The sequence below is a fragment of the Mixophyes fleayi genome, chromosome 6 (genome assembly GCF_038048845.1).
Source record: "Mixophyes fleayi isolate aMixFle1 chromosome 6, aMixFle1.hap1, whole genome shotgun sequence".
Classification (NCBI taxonomy): domain Eukaryota; kingdom Metazoa; phylum Chordata; class Amphibia; order Anura; family Limnodynastidae; genus Mixophyes; species Mixophyes fleayi.
The window spans coordinates 214,201,244-214,225,881 of NC_134407.1; the positions used below are offsets into that span (position 1 = coordinate 214,201,244).

General features: G+C 42.1%; 1 protein-coding gene and 1 pseudogene across 1 annotated transcript in view; both read right to left on the reverse strand.

Moving 5' to 3' along the window:
- Positions 1–23,622, reverse strand: part of LOC142159808 (uncharacterized) — a 64,578-nt pseudogene extending 40,956 nt beyond the window's left edge.
- Positions 4,930–24,638, reverse strand: part of LOC142159778 (uncharacterized) — a 627,000-nt gene continuing 607,291 nt past the window's right edge. Inside the window, exon 20 of the mRNA XM_075214494.1 lies at positions 4,930–6,076. Coding sequence (XP_075070595.1) covers positions 5,079–6,076 — 998 coding nt within the window. The 3' untranslated portion in view covers positions 4,930–5,078. The remainder of the gene's footprint in view (positions 6,077–24,638) is intronic.

The window sequence follows — 24,638 nt, forward strand, 5'->3', positions numbered from 1 at the left end:
TAGCTGATTCCTATCCGCTGCCTCTGTGCGCTTCAGTCTTCAGTCCTTGTCAACTCTACCGTGTTTCCTTGAGTCTGCTGCCACTATTGCTACCCGCTACTCTCCGTGATCAACTGTTCCAGTTCAACTCTGCTCCGGTGTCCCATCGTTACTGCACCTGCTGGTTGCTATTGGTTACCTCCGTGTTCCCGCAGAGACCCACTGCTGTTACTTCTCAGCGCTACTCATCCATCTACTGCTGATCCGCTCTCCACGCCTTCCTGTGTTCCCTGCTGGTCTACCTACCTGTGCGCTGCACCTGCTAGACCCCCGCTTCACCCATCCAGGGACTTGTATCCTGCTGGCCTCCTGCCCTTCAGGTATCTCTGCACTCCTGTCTGACTGCCTTCTCCTGAACCACGGTATGCATACTTCCCATTGACTGTGCTGTGTATTGCATACCTTGCTGGACTGTGTTGGTTCTCCTCTGGAGTGTACTATCCGCTGAGTCTATTGCCATCATTGACTGTGTTGGTTCTCCTCTGGAGTGTACTATCTGCTGACTCTACTGCCATCATTGACTGTGTTATCTCATGCCGGATTACTTCAAGAGACTTTCTATATTGGCAGTGTTGTTCAGTCATTTATACATTTATATTGTGCATATTACTGTGGATCAAAGTCAAGGTGCCCGTGTATATATTGTGTTGCAGTCTCTCCCCGTGCACCTCCTCACATATATATTCAGTGGTACAACTTGCTAGTGGCAGACCACTGACTCCTGTTTACAGTTTCACCTGTTCCAGTATCCTCTCACATAGCAGTGGTACAACTTGCTAACGCAGACCACTGACTCCCCGGATACCTCCACTTGGATTCCATTCCTTCACTCAGACAGCGGTACAACTTGCTATCCGCAGACCGCTGACTCTCATCACCTCCTCGTTTCTGTTGGACATTCCTCCTCACTATAGCAGTGGTACAACTTGCTACCGCAGACCACTGACTACCTTCACGTGTCCTTTGTCCATACAGTTCCTCGTGTATTATTACCTCCATATTGCCAGTGCTGCTAGTCATAGACTTTCCTGAGCATCTCATCATCTGCTATTTCCTGTTCCGTGATCACCCTGCTACCAGAGTACCATATTGCCACCTATACTGCTCTGGTAAGCCTATCACCTGGTGATCCCTGGGTAAAGACTCCTAGTGCCCGTGACAGTGTGTGTGTGTGTGTGTGTGTATATACACAAAAATGGCAAAATAGATATATCTAGATATAGATAGATATATATACCTCAGACGCTTCCGGTACCGACTTCCGCGTCTGAGGTCACTTCCGGATCATGGCTCCCAGGGTTCATAAAGTTTGAGTGTACAAACACTTGAACGATTAGGCACACCACGGACCATAGATAGGCTAACAGCGCGATCACCCAATCAGAGACAATTATACAACTGGGAGCTCTATAAGTGAACACCCACCAATATTGGAACTATCTCCCTTGAGAAAGTCTGCTAAAGACGAAACGCGTTGGGTCTCCGCCCCCATCCATCTATTGGCCAACAGCAACTCTCCGGAAGTGACCTCAGACGCGGAAGCCGGGACCGGAAGCGTGTCGCACGCCTCCTGTGGACCGCTAATCTATCCTTTCAGTAGAGGGGTTGATCACCCGCTGCTGTATGTATCATCTGGACACTCCATTCTGTACGCCGCAGTCCCTCAGCGGGACCCCTAAGATTGACTGATACCACTATTGAAGCTTCACACAATCGCAAGTATTAGTCCCACAAGTGTGTGGGATACATATGGATCAAGCACAATTTTTTCATTAGGTATAATACCGTTATTTACATTCCGTTATCGTGATATTACTTAACCACCAGAACGTGATTATTCACGTCTATCCAAAACGGCAGGATAATTATGAGACATTATACATTTGTGATTTAATCATGGGCATTCCATCTACCAAATAGGAATATAATCTAACATCCGAAGATTCACCCATTGGAATCATAGACTGTGTCTAAATCACGATACTTGTATCCATCTTGGTTGCGCCATAAACATTAATCTTGGCATTGGATTCTTCAGTTTATTCTAAGTATATGTTTTATAAGTTTTAGAACTATTCTATTGACTTGCTTTATCCTGACATTGGACTTTTCAACGCAGTATAAGTACATGTATTCATATGTTTTAGAGTTGTTTATTCAATTGTCTTTTATCTTATCTCAGCTTACAATGTATAGGGATTAATAAATGAGACCTTTTTTGCCATAGAGTATTGTCTAATCAGTAGAGGTTACCCACTACCATACATCTGGTACACCATACAATACATATTAGTATTATAGTCATTTAGCCAGTGAGCGCACATGATAATTTTTGCTAAATATTACATGTCACCATATTTTTCGCTTCAAGATATTTTGTGGTGACATTTTAATTGCGACGACAATATTGATGTGTACATATCGTCAATTTCATCACTGACGTGCCGACATTTCTATCGTTGGCATTTTGAGTGCCAGAAGTTCACATCAATGGCCAAAATGGGAAGCACAACCAAAGCACAGGGTTCCGACACAAAAGGGATGCAGTTAAGTGGTCTAGGTGACAGTCTGATTACTGTTATTATATGTATTATAGTATTTAGTAGTATTAGTATATGGAGTCTAATAGGGGACATTGGATTTGCTTAGAGTACAGAGCACGGTAACAAGAGCCAGTGCACTTTTAAATTTGAAGCCAAAACTTAAGCCATCTATACTCCAGTGACCAACTGGACATTTCAGATTTTTTTCTAAAAAAAATCCCAATGGACAGAACAAAAGGGAGAGGAGAGAACAACAAACAACTGGGACAAGAACCTTAACAAGGAGATCAAGAAATGAATAAAGAGCATAAAGTGTGGGCGTCCATTGTCTCCTATTGGACTCAGAATCCAATATGCAAAAAATTAAAAGTGCTGCAAGACTGTCAGCAGCAGGATAATATCCAAAACTGCTACTCGGATGATGTATGGAAACTGCATGTGCATTGTACTCTGAAACCACCCTCTAACAAGAGAGAAGTAAACAGGTTAAACCAAAAGAAAAAAGGAAAGATAGGAAACCCCCTTCTGCTTGCACCAGGAAGTATACGCTTTCCACACCATGAGATGATTTCTGGCCAAAACTGGCTTCCTAGCCCAGAGCATGATCTGAACCATGCGGTCAGGGAGGCCCTAGGCCTTAATGACCATGGCATTAAGAGCCAAAACGTGAAAGCCAGCTAAGAAACTCTGGAGCAGAAAGAAACCTGACCTAGCAGATCTGGTCTTAGAGGCAGATGTCACAAAAGGCCATCAGCCATGCTGAAAATGTCCAAGTACCATAACCCTTACAGTCAGTCCAATGCCACCAGTAGCCCCTAACTATCAAACTTAGTTTTGATATTGTGTGCATGTTGGTAAAGGAGATATCTTTATTTCTGAGACCAGGGGAAGAAATCTGTTTTTTGTTTTAACTGAAATGCATTATTTCTGAGGTATATATCTGATACAATAAGCCTTTGTTGAGGAGGTCTTTTGTGTATCTTGTTGTAGGGAAATGACTTGTTTGGGGTTTTGTAACTTTCTTTGGGAATGTGGATTCTGCAACTGTCTGAAGAAAGGACCCATGTTAATCTCATGTTAATTAGACCTTTTGATGTGTGAAGGTCCAGCACCTGAAGGCACAGGAATGTTTATTTATATTTGCTATTAGATTGCCTAAGTCTAAAACAAGATGCAGGAGATCACAGCAAGTTTTAGGATATCACAGATAAGTGTAAATCTTGCTAGCTTTGCATGGCATGTAAATCCATGTTTGGGTAAACAAATTGCATCTTGCTTCTAAAATTGCTCAGACCTCAGGGGGCTGGCTTACCCTGTGAGGCTGTGTCCAAATCTGTATAAAAGGCACTATTTTGTATTGAAAATTGTTCTTCTTGTTTCATCTGATCTGCTCACTTGTACCTTCAAACAGTGTGAGCAAATAAACATCACTAACTTCAAAGACCTGCTTAGAAACTTCTCTATCCTTGTGACCTACAGATTAGATCCAAAATCTAATCCGTTCCCGGCTGTTTCTGAGGTTTGAAGCCAGCTTTCCGGTACCGCCGCTCTGCCTGCTATCCTGCAGCTCTGGCCAGTGTGATAGGCCAGGGGGGATCCATCCACAGCAACCCAGATTCATAGGAAGAGGTCAGGGTTACCAGCCCAGGTACACCAGGAACGGGGTACACTCGCAGCGTCAGTTAACCAGAAGAAACACGTTACTGGATGCCGGTAAGGATTTCAGTGGTGTCATCTTTTGTAATTGCTCCTACTGCAGTTAGAGGGAGCATTTGGGATACTGAAAGGGAACGGTGGCAAAGTAAGTCCAGCTGATTCCCAGCAACAACAGACAGGGTGGCATAGGCCGTCCATCCTGTCACATCATCAATATATGACAAATAAATTGACTGCACTTCAAGGATAACTAAACCCAAAATATAGCATTTAGAAATAAATTTTTAAAAGTTTCAGCAGCTTCCCAGAATGGAAGATATTTTACACAAAGTGGTGACTGTGAGGGGAGAAATTTTCCAACACTCAGGACACTGTAATCAGCCTCTCTTGGCCATAAAATGGTTGATGAACGAGAAGAATAGCTTATACTCAGCTGCACAATTGTAATTGTAATGTTAAACGTCTCAAGATCTGTCAGGGTACAGAAACCTGTACATGGCTCTGCAAATATTTTGGGAACTAAATTTTAAGGCAACTGGAATTTTAAGTTTAGGATTTCTGAAAAGTCTTATATTAGAACTATAGCTATCGGGACAGATTTAACTCACAAAACATTCCCGTATCAGAGAAAGACTACTGTTTCTCTCCAGTGTGACTTCTCTGATGCAAAAAATAGTGCTTCACTAGTAAACCATTTCCCACATTTTGATGCACAACAAAGCTTTATTTCCTGCGTAAACATTTTCCCAACTGAGAACACAAATATTGGTATACTCGGTGTGAATGTTCTAATGTGGAACAAAGTTTGATTTCTGGTTAAATGAGCATATGTATGTCCTCTCACTTGTGACTTCTCTGATGTTTAATTAAGGATGCTTTATTTATAAAACCTCTCTCACATTCAGAGCAAGAATATGGTTTCTCTCCTGTGTGAAGTCTCTGATGCACATAGAGGTTAGATTTCTGGATAAAAGTTTTCCCACATTCAGAGCAAAAATAAGGTTTCTCTCCTGTATGAATTCTCTGATGTACAACAAGATCTGATTTAGAGGAAAAACCTTTCCTACATTCAGAGCAAGAATAAGGTTTCTCTCCTGTATGAATTCTCTGATGTACAACAAGATCTGATTTAGAGGAAAAACCTTTCCCACACTCCGAGCAAGAAAAAGGTTTCTCTCCTGTATGAATTTTTCGATGTCTATTGCATTCTGATTTACTTTTAAATGATTTCCCACATTCAGAGCAAGAATATGGTTTTTCTCCTGTGTGATTTTTCTGATGTTTATTGCATTCTGATATAGTATTAAATGATTTCCCACATTCAGAGCAAGAATATGGTTTTTCTCCTGTGTGAATTTTCTGATGTTTATTGCAACTTGATTTACTTTTAAATGATTTCCCACATTCAGAGCAAGAATATGGTTTCTCACCTGTGTGGATTTTCTGATGTGCATTGCAATGTGATTTACTGATAAAACATTTCCCACATTCAGAGCAAGAATATGGTTTTTCTCCTGTGTGAATTCGTTGATGTGTATTACAAAGTGATTTACTGATAAAACATTTCCCACATTCAGAGCAAGAATAAGGTTTCTCTCCTGTATGCATTCTCTGATGTACAACAAGATATGATCTAAAAGAAAAACATTTACCACACTCCGAACAAGAATAGGGTTTCTCTCCTGTATGAATTCTCTGATGCTCAACAAGATTTGATTTAAAGGAAAAACATTTATCACACTCTGAGCAAGAAAAAGGTTTCACTCCTGTATGAATTCTCTGATGTTCAACAAGATTAGATTTACAGGGAAAACATTTACCACAGTCAGAGCAAGTGTGTGGTAAAGGTTTTTTACTTACTGTGTGGCATCTCTGATGGCAAATACGTTTCCAGTTCGTTGTAAAGCATTTTCCACATTCAGAGCAAGAATATGGTTTCTCTCCTGTGTGAATCCTCTGATGTACAAAGAGGCTTCTTTTCCTAGTAAAACACTTCCCACATTCAGAACAAGACCAAGATTTGTCTACACTGTGATCATTCACATTTTTCCTCTGGCTACTAACATAGCTGAGGTTATTAAAACTTTCTTCTCCAGTGAAAGAAGATTCCGATTTCACTTCAATAAGAGTAGATGTATATTGTGTATGATTTGTGGGTGTATAAATGTCAGTGTGTGGGAGATTTCCTTCTTCACGTGATATAGGTTCCTCCTTAATAAGAGCAGATGGAGCCTTGTGTAGTTCTGTTAGGAAAAATGAATGTTGGTTAGCTTTATGAAATGTTACTTTACCCTCACTATTAATTCTGTGAAACAAGAATATAAATCCCATTGACTATTGCTTATGTATTATCAGGCTTTCAGCTTTAATCAAAACAAAGCCATGGCCCCCACACCACAGCATCCAGGGACCTTCCAAACTCTACAGAATTACTTGTCAGCAAGTCCCCCATCATCACCTCGTCCTCTCCTCTACCGCTCCTACACAAAAGCCATTATAGTGTTTCATCATCACTGCTCATGATAGTATCAAGAGGAATCCCAGGGGCTTCAGACAATAGGAGAGGGTCACCCTTAGGCTCTGATGCTGCTGCAATTAGTGGCCACTTTTTACAATCTCACATTGATGCATTTACACCCTGGTTTTCCTTCTTTGTTTGTTGTTGAGGGTCTGGACAAACACTCTGAAAAAATTATCTCTACAAATTGTGAATGCATCCAAATGTTGGGAAGCTAATCACTGGGAATGCGCAGATGTCTCTACTTGTAGAAAATGCATAATCAGATTTTGCAACAATGGTTGAAAATCTAGGCATATACGCAGCTCCTATAACGGTCTAAGTGTAGGGTAGCGGGGGAATTGGAACCATGAGGAAAGAGTGTTGAACCCTGAATGATATTCTTAGCTACGAGACACCAAGCTTACTATACAAATGTTACACTATCTCAAAGAATGGTGAAATTATGAAAACAACATGTATGTGATAACCAAACATAAACAATGGTGATGCAACCAATGTTTTTAACCATCTTTTGTCTTCATTCCCTTTACATTCACCAGCGACCCACAGAGCACAGTCTGTGATTAACCAATACTAAAAAGCCACACACAAAATATGCAAAACAATTGATCATTCACCATATTGTCATTATTAGCACATACTCTGCTGTACAATCTAGTCATTTACTTTTATTAGAAACCTACTCTCCACACATTTCTGAATTTCATTAGAATTCATTATCATCCATCTTCCAACATCCTTTATCATCACTACATTACATATGATCTATCCTGTTTCTCCCCTTTATTCTTGCATTCGCTCACCACAATTATATCCCCAAAACTTTTTACCAATCATGGTGCTCTGTACATGTAATGACACCCAGAGAATAGAAATAGAATGTAAGCCCTCACCAGGCACTACGCCACTACATACACTCCACCCAACGCTCCACAACAACAATAGAGAAGTACAGTTTTTAGTGGAGACACATTGTGTTGTAATGCACGCATTTACTTACTAAGCAAAGCACATAGGCAAATTCAACTACAAACTATAAATAATTCACACTGTACACATAAATATTGTTACATGTAGTGAAGGCATCTCCTATACACACAGAAAGGGGTGTGGTTAAAATTTCTCTTACCCAGTGATGTGAGGGGCTGATGATTCTCCATCATCACGTCCTTGCACTGAGCCTTGTGTTCTTCTAAATACTCCCACTCCTGCATGGAGAAAAAGACAATAACATCCTCACACTTTATAGGAACCTGACACACACAATGATACTGTCACCTCCCAGACACATCACTTGGTGGGGATGAGAATGAAATGTCAACATATAAAAAAAAAAAAAAAAATTATAATAAAAAAATTATTAAATAATATATAATATAATATAAATTATATATATATATATATATATATATATATATATATTTCTATTCGAGCGATATGGACAAACGGCAATGAACGGTTTCAGACGCAAAGCAGTTGTTGTTTATTCGGTACAGGTTACAGCATGATTGTCAAAAAGGTATCTGAATCAGCTGGCATTTTATAAGGTACAGAGTCTATTATTAGTATACATATCTTTTATACCCAAAATGACAATCATGGACCTGATCCATTAAGGATCTTAAATGAAGAGGTATCTTATTTCAGTCTCCTGGACAAAACCATGTTACAATGCAAGGGGTGCAAACTAGTGTTCTGTTTTGCACATAAGTTAAATACTGACTGTTTTCTCATGTAACACACAAATACTTGATAGCTTATTTGTACACTGAAATTTAAAGTTGATATGTGTGAGCTACATGAAAAAACTGCCAGTATTTAACTTATGTGCAAAACAGAACACTAGTTTGCACCCCTTGCCAAGTAACATGGATTTGTCCAGGAGACTGACATAAGATACCTCTTCATTTAAGATCCTTAATTAATCAGGCCCCATATTCTTAAACCAATCAAGAATCATCTTAATTACGTATAATGTCTGTCTCAGAAATTATGGTAAAGTTCCATGTTTCATTAGACATTGACCAGGTGTCAAGCTATTTCTTTATCTGGCTTTATCAGACTTATTGTGCTGACAGTTTTGTATGTCTACCCCCCATCCTGGATATACTCCTAATTCCTGTATTAAACAGCCCTTATCCTGCGATTCTTTATATGACATTTATCTTATTATTATGTTGTTTGTTATCAGCTGAGGTCATAATGACCCTATTTAAGATTAGTAAACCATTCCTTAAAGTACAAGTATTAAATCATAATATTTGCAAGTATTAAATCATAATATTTTCTGTGCTTGGTAATGTGTTAGTGTATATATTGAATACTTATTGGAATAATATGGATTATTGTGAATTATTATTTCCACTGTATGTATGTATGTATGTATGTATATATACACACACACATACATACGCACACACACATTTATACATACACACAACACACACATACAGGAATCCCTGAATTTAGATATACAAATGAGGACTGATGAAATTAGGTTGATAACAACAGAGTAGGATATTATGAACTCACTTCTGAACTAATCTAGTAAAATCTATATTAATATTATGTCTACTGAAACTACGTTGCATTATCTGTATTGTATGTAAGCATTCTATGTACTGTAAATCTGATCTGTCTGTTTTGCTGGGGAAAGCACAACCTCATTGGCTCAATGAAGACATGGTGCTGTACACATAGGACAGTTCCCCTTTCCATGTCGTCCCAGCTGTGAGGCTTAATCAATGGTGGACTTCCAGTGACCGCTCTACCCAGCCACCGGATGTCCTGCTCTTCCTTTCCAATACAGGACCACAGCCAGCCTGACATATGAAGGGACAGGGGGGCTGTCTTGTAGGTCTCACCGCTAATGGAGTGCAGTTCGTTTAGCCAGTGCTATGCTTGTTGCCACATTCGCTATCCTCTCTTGTGACCAGGTGAATTCCCAAGGGAGCCATGAGAATAAGAGGTGGGAACAGCAGAGAAGCGCTGAACTCGCGGTTATGCCGTCTCTCAAGCAGAGAGCTCATAGACAACACTATAGTCTCTGCCCAAGCAGCTTGCTTAGCAATAAAGTAAATTAAAAAAAAATGGTTAAGCAGTGTCCCAAAAGTAGGACAAATGAGAAAATACATTATTCAGTGTTGCCCTATGTGACTGGATCACTGATAAATAACTTATGGTATAAATTTATTTAAAGGAAATAGCGCAGGGCGCTTATTTATATAATTGCACATGCACTTATTTTTTATATTGTGTATATTTTGAGATAGGAAATCATTATTTCTGAGACCAGGGTAGAAAATTAGTTTGTTCTAACCTTTCTAAAGCAAATGCCTGATTCTGATGTATATATCTGATGCAATGAGCCTTTGTGGATGGAAGCCTTTTGTGTATTGTGATGTGAAAAAATGGCTTGTTATGGTTTGTGATGTTCTGTGGGAATGTGCATTCTGAAGAAAGACTCCATATGTTAATTGGGTCTTTTGATGTGTGAGGTTTCACTTGGAGACAGGAAGGTTTAATTTAAAACAAGCTGCTAGATTTCCAACAAAGATGCAGGACACCACAGTGTTACTAGAATTTCACAGATAAGTGTAAATATTATTTATTAGCTTTGCAATTCATGTAAATCTATGTTTTGGTAAATAGGGTACATCCTGATTCTTAAAATAGCCCGTGTCCAAATCTGTATAAAAAGCACTGTCCTGTACACTGAAATGTATCATTCTGTCTTTGGGAATGTGTATTCTGCGACTGTCTAAAGAAAGGATTCATGTTGATTGGGTCTTTTGATGTGTGAGGTTTCACTTGGACACAGGAAGGTTTATTTTTAAAACATACTGCTAGATTTCCTGCGACTAAAACAAAGATGCAGGACATCATAGCGTTTCTAGAATTTCACAGATAAGTGTAAATATTATTAGCTTTGCAATTTATCTTAATCTATGTTTTGGTAAACAGGGTACATCCTGATTCTAAAAATAGCCTGTGTACAAATCTGTATAAAAAGCACCGTCCTGTACACTGAAATGTATCATTCTGAAGTTCCATTTGACCTGACCACTGATAACTTTAATCAGTGGAACTGTCCTTGTCAGGACACTTGAGCAATATACATCACTCTGCTTCAAAGACCTGCTTGACAACTTCTTCCATATTGCTGTAATCCTGTGACCTGCAGAATAGACCCTAAATCTAATCTGTTCTCCGTCTGTCTCCGAGGTTTGGACCCAAGCCTTTCCAGTACCACCACCCTGCCTGCTACCCATGCAGCTCTGGTCAGTGTGATAGGCCAGGGAGGATCCATCCACAGCAACCCTGATCCATAGTAAGAGGTCCGGAGTTACCAGCCCAAGTGTACCAGCACAGGAGTACACTAGCAGTGACAGTTACCCAGAAGGAACGTGGTTCTGAGCGCCATAAAGGAGCTCAGTGGTGGCAGCATTGCAAGCCCCTCCTACTGCGACAAGAGGGCGCATTTTGGGATAACGTAAGGGAACGGTGGCAAAGTAAGCCCAGGCGGTTCCCTGCAACAACAGACAGGGTGGCACAGGCGGTCTATTCTTTCACACCCTAACATTCTACTGTAGCCCTGCACCGTATCACACACTTCATTACAGACACTTGCTGCTCCTCCCTCATCTACGTCACTGCCCTCTCCTGTGTGTAGGAATCAACCAATTCACACAATGTATTTCTGCACAGAAAGTCTTCCAAGCTGTCAATCAAACTCTTCCTCCTTAGATAGAGAAGCACCTCCCCCCTAACATGTTATCCTGCTGCAGAGGAGTGAGAGCGAGCAGGGTGGACATATTTAGTTTATGTATCCAGTTATTATACGTACATTCAGCTGAGTAATACACAGCCTGTCATGTTTATTAATGTCACATACTGGTTTTACATGCTCATTATCTTCCTCTATAACTTCAACTTTAATTTCAGCCACATATACACCATATATAACCCTCTAAACAATAAACATATTTAATAATGTCTAATTTAAGGAACTGAGATTAAATAAAAGCATAATAGTGTATAAGATCCACACAGATTATATACAGATAATATAGTTCAGTGTCATTTTGCATTTGGTGGAACCTAAATTATTTTACCTGATATTCCTGTGGGATACTGGGATTTTCCTCTATACAGTCCCGAGAATAAAGACGGGGACATCTCTCTGGGGTATTTCTGTTACTGGATCCATCTGTAGGAAACACACAGTGACTGAACACATTGTATATATCTGATTATCACATCATGTGTATCTAAGTGACCCTCATAACTGCTGTCTCTTTTACAGTAAATGAAAGTCACAATGATACATTACACAAACGGGCGTTCGTCTAACTCTGAATCAGGCCCTGTGTGTATATGATTATTCCGACGGGTCTTACAAAGGAGAATGTAACTTTTTTCTGTCTGTATTGTTTATTACTCACCTGTGCTGATATCTGTAGGGGTTTCCTCCCCCTTACACTGCTGATCACCCCTCACATACGTTTCTCCTTCTCTAATTGTATCTTCTACTTTCATATCCATCAGGTCACAACTCTAAATTGGACACAAAACAATAAAAATAACAAAACTCAATAATGTCAGATTTTTTGTTTTAAGTCATGTAACTTTTTATTGCCCCCCCCTCCCCCCAAACCCCCCCAAGAATATACAAAACCAAAACAACACACAAATAATACAAAAGCATAAGGATTCATATATGCCACCAATACTCTGCCCAATGGTGCTTAATACCATATGGGCCAAATCTTACGGCGTTTGTTGTTTGCACTTCTACATGTATTTCATCTGACCTGCTCACTTGTACCTTCAAACAGTGTGAGCAAATAAACATCACTAACTTCAAAGACCTGCTTAGAAACTTCTCTATCCAGATCTCAATATCTAACTATCAGGGAAGCCTGTCTGGGGCACCCACCCATCAACAGAACCTTCAGGGGGGATAGGGACTCATGCAGAGAGGGCCCTGATAGCCCAGAGTGAAAACCAACCAGAGCCTCCGGAGGTGGACTTGCCAGTTAGCTAATCAGATGCATGAGCTAAGCTGCATAGTAATATAGCCGAAGATTCGGCAAGGCAAATCCCTCATTACTCTTTGATCTACAAAACATGAACAGACATAGTCTAGCCCTACACAGCAAAGGAAATGAGCGTGTCTATACTCCGGAACACAGATTTCGGGAGATAAATGGGTGAATGCTGAAGAATATAGAGAAATTTAGGTTGAACAATCATCTAGAACAGATTGATCCTGTCTGTCACTGTGAGTGGGAGTATTTTCCTGTCTGAGATTTCTGTTTAAAGTATTCAACAATGGGGTCAAGATTTAGGGATTCAAGTCCGAGCTAGAGCGGGAGACCCATACTCCATGATACTTGAAACGGAGGGTCCTCCGCAGGGAGTGGCGTGCAGGAGTGGCTAGGGATATGAAACTTTGTAGCGGAAAGACATAGGACTTGCCCCAGTTAATCAATAGTCCAGAGAAATGGCCAAAGCAGTCAACCATATAGAGGAGGTGGTTCAGAGGGGCATCCGGATCAGGTAACACGAGAAGCATGTCGTCCGCGTAGAGGACTATAGTATCTCGTAATACCCCTACAGGAAGACCAACAATCTTTGGATGTGCCCGGATTAAACATGCCAGAGGCTCTATGGTTAGAGCAAACAGTGCAGGAGACAGGGGACACCCCTAACGGGCGCCCCGCCCCAAGCAAAACGGCAAGGTGGTGTGACCATTCATCCAAAACATGACAATCAGCAGCTCAGACATATATGGCGATAAACTACTCACCTCAGGTGCTGGAAAGTGTCCAATAACTAAGGGACAAAAGGTGAATGGAATTTCTTGCATAGGTCTATAGAGATGCCTCCACTACCTGCGCCTTGTGGTTTGGGAGTGTGGATATGGCCAGATCAATTTATTCCACAGTAAGGGGCGCTAATAATGTCTGATTTAATGAATTTAGAGTAAGCAGAAGATTATTAGTTTATAAGATCCACACATCTATTCTACAAATCAGATAAGGAAAAGTCACTTTGATGTTTTAGTATTTGGTGAGACCCTCAATTCCATCTACCTGACAGTCCTGTAGGATATTGTGAGTTTCCGCTGTGTGATCCTGTGAATATAGAGGATGCGGACATCTCTCTGGGGTATCTCTGTTACTGGATCCATCTGTAGGAAACACACAGTGACTGAATACATTGTTTATATGTGATTATCAGATGATGTGTATATAGGTGACCATCACAACTGCTCTCTCCTTTACAAGGAATTAACAAATCTCCTCTTACTCAGTGATGTGAGGGGCTGGTGATTCTCCATCATCACATCCATGTACAAACCATTCTGTCCTTCAGTGACATCCTGACACCTTATAGGAACCTGACACACACAATGATACAGTCATCACCCAGACACATCCCATGGTGTTACTGTATAATGTCCCATTCCCAGCAGTCACCTCTCCAGTCAGCAGCTGAATGATCTTGTTGGTGAGTTCTAGAATCTTCTGGTCATTGTTTCTCTCATGTATCAGTGAGTGAGGTGGAGGCTCCGTGATGGGGCTCTGGGTCCTGCTCAATCCTCCTGACACACAGGGATGGCTGCTGGGTGTCACACACTCGCCAGATTTCTTCTTCACCACTATGTAATCCTGTGTATTAAAGAGACAAAAACCTCATCAAAAAGAGTAGACACCCTTTATTGGTTCACAGACCCTTTTTATTTTGTGTGCAATTTTTCTTTACTAAATTCTGCAGCAGAATTAACAGTGGGTTACATAAGCATTTCTAAGTAAAACAACTAAAATGAATACAGATTATTACAATGTAATTCGGAAATAATTATTAAGAGAAGTAGAGAGAAAGGATAAAGAAAAGAAACAGAGTGAGGAGAGCGGCCAGGGGTGAGAAGGGGTAAAAGAGAAAAAGGGAGGGGGGTAGGTGGGGTCAGAAGGAGGGGGTGTTGGAGTTACCTGATTAAGGATGTAATTAGGAAGGAGCACTACCTGCTGGTAGGTGGGGGTTGAGCTTATCAGCGGTATCAGTTTTCCTGCGTCCTGAAATGCGAACCAGAGACACCATGTGGCACAGTAGTCTGCAAACCTATTGGCTGAGGAGAATATCAGCTCATCCACTGATCTATAAAATTCCATTCTCTCGAGCCATTCCCTGATGGACGGTGTTAGTGGATCTCTAGGGTATTTCAAATTCAATTTTTAAGTCGGAGATCTCACACCGCTCTCCGGGTATCTCCGCCCGAGCCTCAAAACACTGACTCTCACTTTAATTCCCTTCATGGTGTAGGCTGTCAGCTACGGTTTGCACCTGTGCTTACTTCACCTGTGTTTGGCCTGTGCAGCCATTGGTCAGTCCTCCTTTATAAGGCTCCTCCTTTCACCTTTTCATTGTTGGTTCTTCAAGTCTCCACCTGGCCTGTTTCAGCCTCCTCTCTCCGTTATAGTCTATGCCGCTACCTACTCTGCACGCACCGCTGACTACTGCTGATCTGTCCCACATCCCTGTGGTAAGCTGTGGCTCATCATCTGCTGCATACCTGGATACCGCTGATCTCTGCTCATCTGGTCCACTCATTCGTGGTAATCACTGTGCTCAACGCCCACTACCTACTCTGCACGCACCGCTGACTACTGCTGATCTGTCCCACATCCCTGTGGTAAGCTGTGGCTCATCATCTGCTGCATACCTGGATACCGCTGATCTCTGCTCATCTGGTCCACTCATTCGTGGTAATCACTGTGATCAACGCCCACTACCTACTCTGCACGCACCGCTGACTACTGCTGATCTGTCCCACATCCCTGTGGTAAGCTGTGGCTCATCATCTGCTGCATACCTGGATACCACTGATCTCTGCTCATCTGGTCCACTCCTTCGTGGTAATCACTGTGATCAACGCCCACTACCTACTCTGCACGCACCGCTGACTACTGCTGATCTGTCCCACATCCCTGTGGTAAGCTGTGGCTCATCATCTGCTGCATACATGGATACCACTGATCTCTGCTCATCTGGTCCAATCGTTACTGGTAACTGCTGTGATCATCTCTCACTATCTACTCTGCCTGCACCGCTGACCTCCGCTAATTCCTTCCACAGCCATGTGGTGATAGTTGTGACTCATCGTCTGCTGTATGCTTCATTGAACGCTGCATAAGATGCTCCACTCTTTAGTGGTATTTGCTGTGATCATCGCTCACTATGTATTCTGAATGCACAGCTAAACTCTGCTGACTGTTTCTACTCTACAGTTTAACAGCCGTGGTCCATCATCTGCAGTATACTCTGTACTCTATTGAACTTTGCATTTATGTTCCACTTTTTAGTGGTAATTGCTCATCATCTGCTATTAGACTGTATATCTCTGAATGCTGCTTAAACTAATTCTCTTATCTCTCTCACTGGGAACTTCCCTGGAGGGCTGCGACCTGCAGGGTGGAAGCCGCTGAAGCCCAAATTCCCTTGCGGGAATCCCTGGTGAATACCTTCCATTCTGTTAGACTCCGCACCTCTAGGGAAGCCAATAGCATTTGAGATAGCAGGATCTCACTCATTCTTCGTGTACAAACCTGACACCGGAGATCTTATTTAGTGGTCAAAAAGCAGCATTGTCAGGGACCTCATCTTTCAAGATATCAGTAGAAACTGCTATAACCTGGGTCCAGAAGGGTAGGAGCATTATACAGTCCCACCAAATATGAAGGGGAGTACCTGGAGCATCGTGGCATCTCCAACAAACGTCCGGGACCCCGGATATATTCTTGCTAATTGTGCTGGGCATCAGTAACAGCGGGAAAGGACCTTGTAGTGTGTTTCCAAGACTGCTACACTAGTGGAGCCTGCATGTGCAGTTTCAAAGATATTTGGGCAGTCTTCTTCCTGGGCCTGGTCACCTAGATCTTGTTCCCAGGCTCTGGTTTATCTGGGTAAGGAGTTATATAGAGTTTTGATGAGGAGTTTATAGATTGTGGAGAGGAGATGGGGAGGGCAGCTGGAGGTTTGACCGGTTGATTCAAATGTCATGAGATCCCTTCCTGTGTCGTTGCGAGGGAGTCCCGAAGTCAGGAAAGGTTTAATTTGGAGAAATCTCCAGATTATCCAGTTCAGTAGTTCCTATTTAGCTTGGACAAACTTCAAAGGAAGACACACCCGAGGGGCTAATCAGCTGGCAGACACGTGCGATTCCAACCTGTGCCCAGTTATTGAATGGACAGACTCGTAGGCCCGGCGGGAACAGTGGATTGCAAAGATTGGGGACAAAGGGGATATCGGTGAGGATATATGAGTAAGTAGTCAGTGTCTGGACCACTTTGAAATTGTAGGGCCAATGGTGGGATATTTAATAGCAGGTCATTTGCTATACCGGGGAAGAGAGGGCAGGTATGCACCCATGATGTCAATCCACTGCTTCTCACCTGCTGAAATTGTCCATTCCACAATATTCCCCAACATGACTGCATTGTGACACAACCTTTTGTTCCAGTACCAAAGAAAAGACTGAGTGGGTTTAAATAGAGAAGCACCTGGCATCATCACCAAGTGCCTGAACTCATTCTCAAATACCACAGAGCATCTAAGTAGGATCTTCAATACAAGAAGTGACTAAAGGAAAGGGGCTATCAGTGGGTGCACTCGTGAAAGAAGACAGTTGTCAGAAACACAGAGATAGGTTCATTATAATACCTACATCTTATGGGTGGCCACTGTGCGCTCTCTGTTTGGTTTGAGAGGGTGTTTTACACCACATATTATGACCAGAAGAAGAGCATGAACATTGAATGCTTTGACCACAAAGTGTTCTTTGGAACATAGCACTTCCAATCTACTATATAAGTCACCCTGGGAGATTTTGCTTGTGGATTATACACAGGTAAGGCTTTGGGAGATTTGTTGGGGAAAAGTAAAACTGATGACACAACCCAGCTAATATCACTCCTACAGACAGCGAAGAAAGACTCCACCTCTAAAAAGGGTTAAGAAAGATCCGGGTGCTGTAGCACAAGTGCTGTAAAAAAAAAGTCCTTTTTAAGATGAAGAAAGCAGAGGTGGCCTCTGATGGTCACTGGTTGGAGTTAGCTCCGTTCTTCGTGAGAATGGTAATGGGAGTAATACAGAATAGTTTCCTTTTCAGGATCCATCTGATGTTGCAGACTAACAGCAATATGTTGGAATTTAGCATCAATATCCTGTGAGACAATCTCCACAGCAGAGACTATGGGAGTTCTTGTCCTTCTGTAGCTTTGGAATCCATCACAATCTCTGTTATTATATTAAACTGCACATAATGAGGTCCTTTATCATTCTGTACAATCTCACACATACAAAGATACATTACTAGTCTCTTCTCATCACAAAAACTTCCTATTTCATTTTACCTTCCAAGTCCCCCCAGTTCTCCTCTCACCACTAATCATCACAAGCCCTCACTGTATTCCACTGTTACTGGGCCCTGGTCTAGTTACTTCCTCTGCTGCTCACAGATGTAGTGATGTCACCGTGACATTCCCAGAATCCCTCACTTCTCCAGTCAGGGTCATGTTTTATCAATAGAGATAATAGTGATATAATTGTGACATTCCCACAATCCCTCACCTCTCCAGTCAGCAGGTAGATGATTTCCAGGGTGATGTTTAAAATACTCTCAGTCATGTGACTCCTGTCCATGTCCATCCTCCTTGTGACAGTCAGATGATATAGACTCTGCCTTGTAGATGGATTAGAAATAAAGAAAAAAGTAGGTAAGGACATTGTTACAGAAATATAAGTAAGAGGCTCACTTATATGAAGCTATATGCAGTTATACTAGTCATTATACGGACGCATTATGTGGTCTTATTATTAGGCATGTGTATGTGCTGAATGTTCTGTATAATCTATATAATGGACTGATATGAACAGGATTTACTATCTTGTCATACAACAAATACTACAGCATTACATTTAAGACATAAAGTATATAATTTATGCCACAGTGTGCATATTAAAACCAAGAAAGTAAGAGGGAAAATATATAATATTATTATATAATGTGACCTGCCAGGCAGCAGAACAGTCCTCCTGGAAATGATATAAATGTGACTGTATACATGGAGGAAAAGGACAGTGACAAGAAAGGAATATAATAGAGAGAATTCATCACTAATATCCCTACAGAGCTTACACAGAGGATATATCACAGTGATCCTTCCACAGGTCACCAAAGTCTGCTCCACATGTAAATTAATAACACGGCACCAGAGTCGGCTCCATCTGTATAATAATACCATGGCGCCAGAGTCTGCTCCACCTGTATAACAATAACACAACACCAGAGTCTGCTCCACCTGTAAAACAATAACACAACACCAGAGTCTGCTCCACCTGTATAATAATAACATGGCACCAGAGTCTGCTCCACCTGTATAATAATAACACGGCACCAGAGTCTGCTCCACCTGTATAATAATAACAACACAGCACCACAGTCTGCTCCACCTGTATAATAACAACACAGCACCACAGTCTGCTTCACCTGTATAATAATAACATGGCACCCGAGTCTGCTCCACCTGTATAATAATAACACGGCACCAGAGTCTGCTCCACCTGTATAATAATAACACGGCACCAGAGTCTGCTCCACCTGTATAATAATAACACGGCACCAGAGTCTGCTCCACCTGTATAATAATAACACGGCACCAGAGTCTGCTCCACCTGTATAATAACAACACTGCACCAGAGTCTGCTCCACCTGTATAATAACACTGCACCAGAGTCTGCTCCACCTGTATAATAATAACACGGCACCAGAGTCTGCTCCACCTGTATAATAATAACACGGCACCAGAGTCTGCTCCACCTGTATAATAACAACACAGCACCACAGTCTGCTCCACCTGTATAATAACAACACAGCACCACAGTCTGCTCCACCTGTATAATAATAACATGGCACCAGAGTCTGCTCCACCTGTATAATAATAACACGGCACCAGAGTCTGCTCCACCTGTATAATAATAACACGGCACCAGAGTCTGCTCCACCTGTATAATAATAACACGGCACCAGAGTCTGCTCCACCTGTATAATAATAACACTGCACCAGAGTCTGCTCCACCTGTATAATAACACTGCACCAGAGTCTGCTCCACCTGTATAATAACACGGCACCATAGTCTGCTCCACCTGTATAATAATAACACGGCACCAGAGTCTGCTCCACCTGTATAATAATAACACGGCACAAGAGTCTGCTCCACCTGTATAATAATAACACGGCACCAGAGTCTGCTCCACCTGTATAATAATAACACGGCACCAGAGTCTGCGCCATCTGTATAATAATAACACGGCACCAGAGTCTGCTCCACCTGTATAATAATAACATGGCACCAGAGTCTGCTCCATCTGTATTATAATAACACGGCACCAGAGTCTGCTCCACCTGTATAATAATAACACGGAACCAGAGTCTGCTCCACCTGTATAATAACACGGCACCAGTCTGCTCCACCTGTATAATAAAAACACGGCACCAGAGTCTGCTCCACCTGTATAATAATAACACTGCGCCAGAGTCTGCTCCCCTGTATAATAATAACACGGCACCAGAGTCTGCTCCACCTGTATAATAATAACACGGCACCAGAGTCTGCTCCACCTGTATAATAATAACACGGCACCAGAGTCTGCTCCACCTGTATAATAATAGCATGGCACCAGAGTCTGCTCCACCTGTATAATAACACGGCACCAGTCGGCTCCACCTGTATAACAATAACACAACACCAGAGTCTGCTCCACCTGTAAAACAATAACACGGCACCAGAGTCTGTCCCCCCTGTATAATAATAACACGGCACCAGAGTCTGCTCCACCTGTATAATAATAGCACGGCACCAGAGTCTGCTCCACCTGTATAATAATAGCACGGCACCAGAGTCTGCTCCACCTGTATAATAATAACAACACGGCACCAGAGTCTGCTCCACCTGTATAATAATAACACGTCACCAGAGTCTGCTCCACCTGTATAATAATAACAACACAGCACCAGAGTCTGCTCCACCTGTCTAATAATAACACGGCACCAGAGTCTGCTCCACCTGTATAATAATAGCACGGCACCAGAGTCTGCTCCACCTTTATAATAATAACACGGCACCAGAGTCTGCTCCACCTGTATAATAATAGCACGGCACCAGAGTCTGCTCCACCTGTATAATAACACTGCACCAGAGTCTGCTCCACATGTATAATAATAACACGGCACCAGAGTCTGCTCCACCTGTATAATAATAACACGGCACCAGAGTCTGCTCCACCTGTATAATAATAACACGGCACCAGAGTCTGCTCCACCTGTATAATAACAACACAGCACCACAGTCTGCTCCACCTGTATAATAACAACACAGCACCACAGTCTGCTCCACCTGTATAATAATAACATGGCACCAGAGTCTGCTCCACCTGTATAATAATAACACGGCACCAGAGTCTGCTCCACCTGTATAATAATAACACGGCACCAGAGTCTGCTCCACCTGTATAATAATAACACGGCACCAGAGTCTGCTCCACCTGTATAATAATAACACTGCACCAGAGTCTGCTCCACCTGTATAATAACACTGCACCAGAGTCTGCTCCACCTGTATAATAACACGGCACCAGAGTCTGCTCCACCTGTATAATAATAACACGGCACCAGAGTCTGCTCCACCTGTATAATAATAACACGGCACAAGAGTCTGCTCCACCTGTATAATAATAACACGGCACCAGAGTCTGCTCCACCTGTATAATAATAACACGGCACCAGAGTCTGCGCCATCTGTATAATAATAACACGGCACCAGAGTCTGCTCCACCTGTATAATAATAACATGGCACCAGAGTCTGCTCCATCTGTATTATAATAACACGGCACCAGAGTCTGCTCCACCTGTATAATAATAACACGGAACCAGAGTCTGCTCCACCTGTATAATAATAACACGGCACCAGAGTCTGCTCCACCTGTATAATAATAACATGGCACCAGAGTCTGCTCCATCTGTATTATAATAACACGGCACCAGAGTCTGCTCCACCTGTATAATAATAACACGGAACCAGAGTCTGCTCCACCTGTATAATAATAACACGGCACCAGAGTCTGCTCCACCTGTATAATAACACTGCACCAGAGTCTGCTCCACCTGTATAATAACACGGCACCAGAGTCTGCTCCACCTGTATAATAATAACACGGCACCAGAGTCTGCTCCACCTGTATAATAATAACACGGCACAAGAGTCTGCTCCACCTGTATAATAATAACACGGCACCAGAGTCTGCTCCACCTGTATAATAATAACACGGCACCAGAGTCTGCGCCATCTGTATAATAATAACACGGCACCAGAGTCTGCTCCACCTGTATAATAATAACATGGCACCAGAGTCTGCTCCATCTGTATTATAATAACACGGCACCAGAGTCTGCTCCACCTGTATAATAATAACACGGAACCAGAGTCTGCTCCACCTGTATAATAACACGGCACCAGTCTGCTCCACCTGTATAATAAAAACACGGCACCAGAGTCTGCTCCACCTGTATAATAATAACACTGCGCCAGAGTCTGCTCCCCTGTATAATAATAACACGGCACCAGAGTCTGCTCCACCTGTATAATAATAACACGGCACCAGAGTCTGCTCCACCTGTATAATAATAACACGGCACCAGAGTCTGCTCCACCTGTATAATAATAGCATGGCACCAGAGTCTGCTCCACCTGTATAATAACACGGCACCAGTCGGCTCCACCTGTATAACAATAACACAACACCAGAGTCTGCTCCACCTGTAAAACAATAACACAACACCAGAGTCTGCTCCACCTGTATAATAATAACACGGCACCAGAGTCTGTCCCCCCTGTATAATAATAACACGGCACCAGAGTCTGCTCCACCTGTATAATAATAGCACGGCACCAGAGTCTGCTCCACCTGTATAATAATAACAACACGGCACCAGAGTCTGCTCCACCTGTATAATAATAACACGTCACCAGAGTCTGCTCCACCTGTATAATAATAACAACACAGCACCAGAGTCTGCTCCACCTGTCTAATAATAACACGGCACCAGAGTCTGCTCCACCTGTATAATAATAGCACGGCACCAGAGTCTGCTCCACCTTTATAATAATAACACGGCACCAGAGTCTGCTCCACCTGTATAATAATAGCACGGCACCAGAGTCTGCTCCACCTGTATAATAATAACACGGCACCAGAGTCTGCTCCACCTGTATAATAATAACACGGCACCAGAGTCTGCTCCACCTGTATAATAATAACACGGCAATAGAGTCTGCTCCACATGTACTGTAATAATAACACGGCACCAGAGTCTGCTCCACCTGTATAATAATAACACGGCACCAGAGTCTGCTCCCCCTGTATAATAATAACACTGCACCAGAGTCTGCTCCACCTGTATAATAATAACACGGCAGCAGAGTCTGCTCCACCTGTATAATAATAACACGGCACCAGAGTCTGCTCCACCTGTATAATAATAATAACACAGCACCAGAGTCTGCTCCACCTGTATAATAATAATAACACGGCACCAGAGTCTGCTCCCCCTGTATAATAATAACACTGCACCAGAGTCTGCTCCACCTGTATAATAATAACACGGCACCAGAGTCTGCTCCGCCTGTATAATAATAACACGGCACCAGAGTCTGCTCCACCTGTACTGTAATAATAAATATCATTACCTGCTGCCAGACACATAAACGCGAGGTCTCCGCTTTATCTCAGTCACTTCTCACCCGGAAGTACTTGCGGTCTGTGCCTTGTCCCTGTCGTGTTATGAGCTCCAAAGGCTTCGACAAAATGGCCGCCGCTGTGTGTAACCGGAGACAGAGAGGCCTCATCGTCTGAGGAAGTCAGCTGTTCATAAGGGACGTGTCTATGCTAACCAGTGGGCGTGGTTTCACGGAGTTGGGTGTTTTATTCTTAAAATATGTTTTATAATATATAATATAATATATAATATAATATATAGCCTCACAGATGTGGTGCAGGGAGTACTGACATCATATTATACTGCACAGCTTTATACTGACATTACCAGCATATTTCTACAGCCCAAATGTCCAGCTCAGACTTCCATGTTTTCTTTATCTAAGCATTTTAATATATCTTCCATGTATGTTTATCAGGGGTATATTTCTCTTATCACAGATTGCTGTTTATTCATTAGGATTCATATATGTTATAAGCTTCTCTCACCCCTGAGGACCATGTGTGAGGTGGGTGCTACATAGTATTCTCTCATATTGTGATATAGGGGTATGTCCATTCTGAGATGATAGACCTCTAACTTTATGGTTTATAGTTTTATCCCACTTTATCTTCTTCCAGATCAGATTCTGTAGGGTAAATGTTGGAATGAGTTTCAGTGACACTCTGGGGGAATCTCCTAACCTCTGTTGTAAACACTGTAATGTCTGACCCCATTGTTATGTGGTAAGGGTGGTCATGATGGTTGTTTTTTCTTCCTCACCCACTATCCCACCTGGTACAGATTATCCTCACAAATTTTTCCTTCCATGACATTCATTATGACCCTGGTGGTATTTATACTAATTGTGTCCTCAAAACATGTAGTGTATATTACTCATACGTCTACATTCATTCACTCACTTGTATGATTCTAACTAACTTCATTGCGATAGTTTGTTTCTATATTTTAGTATGAATAAAGTCATTCTTGGTTTGTTCCATTTGCCATTGGGACATTCATGCTCTTTTTGGTCTATTATGTTCATGGAATACTGTAGT